The sequence below is a fragment of the Echinops telfairi genome, unplaced genomic scaffold, assembly GCF_000313985.2.
Source record: "Echinops telfairi isolate 266 unplaced genomic scaffold, ASM31398v2 ScPeMD7_7475;HRSCAF=8513, whole genome shotgun sequence".
In the NCBI taxonomy this organism is placed as follows: domain Eukaryota; kingdom Metazoa; phylum Chordata; class Mammalia; order Afrosoricida; family Tenrecidae; genus Echinops; species Echinops telfairi.
Window position 1 is genome coordinate 2461869 of NW_022111379.1, and position 6632 is coordinate 2468500.

Consider the following 6632-nt stretch of genomic DNA (forward strand, 5'->3'; position numbering starts at 1 on the left):
TAAGTGTAACCCAGTCGGCAGCTGGTATTCTATCTCAATGACTTGCCCGGAGTGGTGCCTTGACAATGGTCAGACTTCCGGGTGGGGACCCTGAAGTCAGGCCCAGCGAGCAGACTGAGGGGGTTAGGGCATAAAAAACACAGCCCACGATCCAGGCAGTTTCAACCGCTTCACATCGTCCCCGGGCCTTCGGAAGTCATGTCTTAAATGCAGAGTGGACGCTCGTGACCACCCCCCCCCTCCCCCCGCCAGAAGTCTGATCTCCACAGTCAGTAGCACGATAGCTGGAGATTTCCTTCAGGAATGTGCCTGCTATGTGCTACCAGTTCCCACAGCTCACCGCTTCCTTTCCTTTTCCGCTACCGGCTTCTGGAGTGCTGTGAACCGGCGTCCTCACCTGTGTAACTGCTACACCACATATGCCTCGGAAGGACTACCCGCGTGCAAGGTGGCTGTGAGCCACCAGGGAGACCTGGTAGCTTGCTAAATAATTTAAATAAGGTGCATGGCACCCTTGGAGTGGGGCTACACAAATAAGTTACAAGGAACCAAAATGTGGGGGCTTGGTCAGCTTTGCCATCTAGCTCGGTTTAACATGAGCCACCTAAGAGATGGGAGGGGGGAGCTCTCAACCTTCAAGAAGGAAGAGCCAGGCGTGGGGAGCCCATCCCACAGAGCGAGGATTCCAGAGCTGGACCCCCTCCATCCAGGAGACAGAGAGCCGTCACAAAGTTCGCTGACCCACAGAGCTACAGCCAGTGCCTTCAGGCTGAGGCTCACTGGCAGAGTGGCGCGCCTTTGGGGCATTTATCAGCGGTGCTTTCCAAGAACTTGGTGACACAGCCTCGCACAGGGAAGAGGGCCTTGTGGCCTGGAGCCTGAGAACCACAGAGAGCCCATGCCTGTGGGCATGGATGAGAAGAGGTTGCCTGGACCACAAAACTGACTCTTTCTGATCCTGAATTATGACCTGTAGCTTCCCTAATCAACCTCATCATGGTGAGGATTGTCTAAATTCTGTGTGGCCATTGCAACAGATTATCGAGCCTGGCAGAGAAGTAGAGACTACGGTGGGAGAGACAAGGGGTGCCGGAGTTGGTGAAAACATTAGGTGTTTGACCTCATAGGAGTGAGCCTCGGGTTGAGGTTGATGGTGATTCTATTATGTGCAAATAAGTCTTATCAACTAAAAATAAAGCGTTCTTTTGGTGACTCCGAGTACATACTGAAATATCAATGTAAGTCACATTCCACTTAAAAGGAGTGCATGTGTGTGCGTTCCATGAACTATCTCAGAGGCTGATCTGTCATTTGGGTGATGCACAGAGACCATGGGACAGAGTCCATGGCAGCCCTGTCACGGAGGGGCTTCTTTTCAGAATTTAAAGGTACGTTTCATTTCAAGGCAACCAGTCAGCAAGCCCCACCTCTCCAATCTAATCAGACTTTCAGTCAGCCTCATCAAAATCTTGCCAGAAAGCACCCAGGGTGAGGGGTTCTCTGTCAAAGAACTCACCTGGCACTGCCAATGATTTGCCAGGCAAGCTGGGTAAATGATTTAATGGCTCTTTCACATTTCTTTAACTGGCCAATAGTAAGAGTCAACATGCTGAATGGAAAACCACTCGGAGTCAAGAGACTGGGCCTCTCGCCACCACCTTTGCTACTGGCTCACTGAATGAACACGGCCACCACACATCTCCCCCAAAACCAAAGGCCAGACCCGCTGCCGGGGGGTCCAGTGTGACTCAAAGGGATGCTGGACAGGGTTTCCGAGACTGCACATCTTCACAGGAGCAGACAGCCTCACCTTTCTCCCATCGGTGGTCTGAACCATCGACCTTTCCAGTTAGCCGCTCAAGGCCTAACCCGCAGTGCCAGCAGGGCTCAGCAGGGCCCCACCGCCCCCTTCATACCAGGTAGGCATTGCACATGCGCAGGCTCTATGAGCTGAATGCCTTCTGTAGGGTACTGCATTGGTTTGCCAATCGCAAAGTCAGCAATTCGAAACCACCAGCCGCTCCGTGGTGGTGCTTTCTACTCCCGATAGGGGCAGTTCTACCCAGTTCTACGCGGTCACTACTCCCGATAGGGGCAGTTCTACCCAGTTCTACGCGGTCATTATGAGTTGGAGTCGATTCGACAGCAGAGCTTTACGTTTGACCCTGCCAAAGCAAGGCCCCTTAATTAAGTCCATGAAACACAACAACATGGCATCCAGATGAAGAATAGATAGAAGAAATATGGCACTAAAGTTGGGAAGAGTAAAAAAAAAAAGGGAAACTTTTACCACCACCAAATCACTTACAAGGCTAAGTGGCACAATATGTTAAACGCACAGACTTCTAAATCATAAAGCTCCTAGTTCAAGGCGGGGTTCTGCAGGCGGAGGAGGCAGGACACACTGCCAGGAGGAGGGATGCGGCTCAGCATCTGTGGGCTCCCCTAGTTCGCGGGGAGAAGGAATGCAAAGAGCATGGGTTCTCTTCCCACCAATCTTTTGAAGCTCCCCCACCCCCCCACACGTATTCAGAGAGCTTGGTTTTTTATGTCACGTGCCAGGCGATAGCAGATGCCCCGGCACACGGTCCAGTGTCCCTTTGCGTCCGCATTCAGGACTCCTCCTGGAGCGAAGACAGTTCCACGTCCTTCATGCCAGAGGCCCAGGCGCCCCTAACCACAGCCAGAAGGCGAGGCTGCTGTTCTGGCTCGGGGTTGACGGCAAGCCAATGCGCCAGGCCTTCGAGGAGGACAGAAGGATGCAAAACCGAACAACAGGAACAACATGAAGCTTCCAGACGCCCTCCTTGATGGCATTTCCCTCAGGAACGCAGCTCAGTGTCCACAACAAGCAGCACGGCGGTTTCTGTTCTGTTTGATCCTAAGTAAGACCACCGCCCTACTCCAGAGTAATAAGAGCATGCTCCGTCCAGCTTCTGCATTTATAACCATACATGTACAAGGCAGTACTTCGTGAATGTATGACAGACTTTTCAAAGAGTGGTTGAAGCCAAATAAGCTTTTCTGAGAATAATTCTCATGAACATAACAAGCACCACTGAATATAATTTTATTCTAAATTGGTCCAGTTTATGTACCATATCTTAAACTTATTGTTATATCAGAGGCAGGCTGGAACAACGCCGCACGATGGCGAAGGTTCAGCAGGATTGGTGGAATAACTGAATGAGCAAAAGTCTGGCTTTATTTGGAGTTTACTTCAGTAACCAGATGAGCACATGGCGAAAATCATCTTACTCCTCCTGAATCCCTAGCCTTATTTTGATTGCTGCAACAACATAATAAGATCTAGTATTCTAGCACCTCAGGGTAACAGACAGATCAGATTCCCCTGCAAAGAAAGAAGGAAGAGCCCCTGACTGGCTGCAAATGGTTAGTAGTACTTGGCTGACACTTGACAGTTTGGAGGCCCAGTTCCACCCAGAGACGCCTGGCGATTTATTTCTGAGAACAACGGACTAGTGAAAACCCTGAGGAGCAGAGTTCTCGGCTGACACACGCAGGCGGACACGAGTCAGCATGCGCTTGAGAGCCACGGGCTGACAACACAAGAAAGGGGGAGGAAGGAGAGATACCCCAGCCTGCCAGCCGGAGCCTCGCAAATGTTGACAAGGGTGAGATCAGACCTCAAATGAGCTGAAAGGGCCTTACTCTCAGAAAACACTTAAGGGTCTACCAAAAATTGAGATGAAATGTACTATTTCTCTGAAACCAAATTTCTAGTTTATCTCAGGGAAGATGGGGTAAGTTCGCTAGTAAAACAGAACAAAAGCAAATTCACTGCCATTGAGTAGATGCCAATGCCACCCTACAGGACCCTGTAGGTTTCTCATCCTGTAACTCTTTATGGGAGTAGAACGCCTCCTCTTTCTTCTGAGGAGAGGCTGGTGGTTTCAAACTGCTGACCTTGGGGTTAGTAGTTGAGTGCGTACCCACTACGTGACCAGGGCTCCTCACCAAGCAGCTGTACGGGAGGGAGGTGTTGGGGCTAACGTGGTCACGGTGGTGGTGGTGGTGGCTGTGGGTGGAAGCTGGTTATGAGACACAGTTTTTGTTCCCTTCCGAGTGTTCCACTTGGTGAGGCAGCCAGGTGCTCTAAGAAAAGGACCCCAGCTCGGCCAGCAATCCCAGTGTGTCAACTAGCCTCCCATTAGACGACATCTCATATCCAGGTTCCCCGCATCCATGCCCCGAAGGCCACAGCGCCCACATTAGCACCAACACCTCTCTCCTGAACAGCTGCCTGCTCTCCTGGCTCCAGACTCCACCCGCGCCCCTTCCTTCCAATGCCAAACCGCTCGCTTCAAAGGCACACCACCACAATGTTAACCTTTCAAGGATGCCAGCTTCTTTGCCTCAGATCCCTTGTTGAAAAATTTGCAGTGACTCCCCGACTTTTATAGGAAACGGCCCAGATTCTCCTGCCTAGCAGTAAGGTCTTTAAGCTGGTTCCTAAGAGACCATCATGAGATATGTAATTGTGTTTATCTGGCATTGATAATATACAATCACACACACCGGTTCGACAGTGCGTCCAGGGGGCACTCAGTGACGCTGATGGAGCTCTTTGACTGGTGCCACCATGGTCACCCTCCTTGTCTGAGCGGCTCCTCTTCGTTACCATCAATGCACTGCCCACTAAGGAGGTTCCTCTCTGATGCTCTGAATTGCTACTGTGATGCAACCATTATTCTTGATGCCAAGTTTCCTTCCGTTTATAACTTGCACTCCAGGAAGACTCCACCAAACCTACTTTCTCCCCCGAGGTTCCTCTGTCCACTCAACTCCACCACTCCAGCCACTCAACCTCTGTGCCCTCCCTGCCTCTATCGGCCAGCGCGCACCATCACCGGAATCCCCGTCTGCCACTTTTCAAGTGCGGACTAGGATCCCAGAGCCGGAGCATGAGCTTCTTAGGACAGGCTCCACAGGCTTACAATCTGGGAGATATTCATCAAAGGCACATTATGACCGCCACCACCCAAAAATCCACCCCACCCCACCCATTGTCATAAACCCGTTAGGGTTTCCGAAGCTGTAAGTCTTTATGGGGGCAGAAAGCCCCACCGTTCTCCCTCACAACTGTTGGACAGTGCAAACTCGTAAACCGCTACTCCACCGGGGCCCTCGGCACTTTCTAGACATGATAGACATCCTGGTTGAATTAACTATTACACACATATTAGAAATTCCTAGAAACGCCTGAGGGCTCAGGAAGTGGAGGAAATGTACATGGCACTCATACCGAGAGGTCTCCATGTATCAGAATCATGTAAAGCCCACAAGGAATTGGAAGAAAATGACTCTGAGCCCCGTCACTTACCACTCTTCATCACAACGTTGGACCAGACATTCGCATTTAAGGCTTGTACAATCCGCTGGACTCCGGTGGACTCCGGGAAGTCATCTGGTCGGGGGGAACAAATACCAACAAGGGTAAGGAAGAGATAACCCTACACAAGCTTACGTTAAAGAGGACAGCTATACAATCATCGAGATATCACGATGATTAAACTCAGTATCAAAAGAGGACGCCCTGGCTTCTCAGCACGTGCTCCTCCCTGCTCCTCCCTGCGCTCTGCACGCGTCCGGCCGGAGGCTGAGCGGCAGTCTCTCTCCCTTCCGAGAAGCATGTGCTCCTCGATTCCGACCGCAGCAGAACAACTCTGGCATCCTCCATGGGCTCAAACTGTGGGCTGTTTTGTCCTCTTTGGCTTGGGGAACTCAAAGAAGTTTGAAGGAGTATAATCTGGGCTGTTGAAGAAACCTCTTAAGACGACCCTGGCTGCCCTTGGAGTCTGAGCAGGTGCACTGCCATACTGGAAGAAGGAGTGCTTTGGCCCAATTGTCCTGACCTTTTTTCACCAAAGCAATTTTCCATTTTCTTTTCATTTCTTCTTCCTAAGGCCCTTGTGACCCAGAAAACCTATTAAGGTTCCCCTCTGGATGCCTTAAAACAAGCTGTCATAACCTTCAGCCCCAACCGTACGGCAGAGTTGACCTCCGCCTTAAGTTCCACTGGACGACAGAGCCCCCGTTCGGCATGGGACTTCTTTGTGACCCTCTTTGTCTGAGGAGACCGAGACCAGCGTGTCCTGAAAGAATTTGTCTGACATTATCCTGCTTGCAGAAACATGTTGACATGTTTTGTACAGAATCCATGAGTGAACGAACTGGAGCGCTACTAGGAATACTTTTTTTACTTGCCCTCGTGTTTACATACATACTCACATACACACACAAAGATTCACTTCTGTGTAGGCGCATATCCCCCACGCCAGTTATTTGAAACTATCATTGTACTTCTGATCCTGTTCATTTAGCTGTTACTTCTCACTGTAATTTACATATTGAGGAGGACAAATAAAATACAAATCTCAGAGCTCCTAAAAAAGTATTTTGGAAACTCAAATAATGACAATGAAGTGGATTTCATAAAGTTAACATTGCCTCACCCATGGAATCCATTCATGATTTGTTGTTAGGTCCACTGAGTTGGTTGCGACCCATAGTGACCCTGTGCACAGCAGAATGAAACCCTGCCCGGTCCTGCCCCGTCCTCACCACTGTTCTGTGCCTGCGCCCCGAGGTGCAACCATGGTGTCAGTCCA

At 50.5% G+C, this 6632-nt stretch overlaps 1 protein-coding gene across 1 annotated transcript in view; it reads right to left on the minus strand.

Moving 5' to 3' along the window:
* AAGAB (alpha and gamma adaptin binding protein) overlaps positions 1-6632 on the minus strand; it is a gene marked incomplete at its 5' end in the record, with an annotated part of 38187 nt that overhangs the window by 14495 nt on the left and 17060 nt on the right. Inside the window, one exon of the mRNA XM_045285788.1 lies at positions 5345-5428. Coding sequence (XP_045141723.1) covers positions 5345-5428 — 84 coding nt within the window. The remainder of the gene's footprint in view (positions 1-5344; positions 5429-6632) is intronic.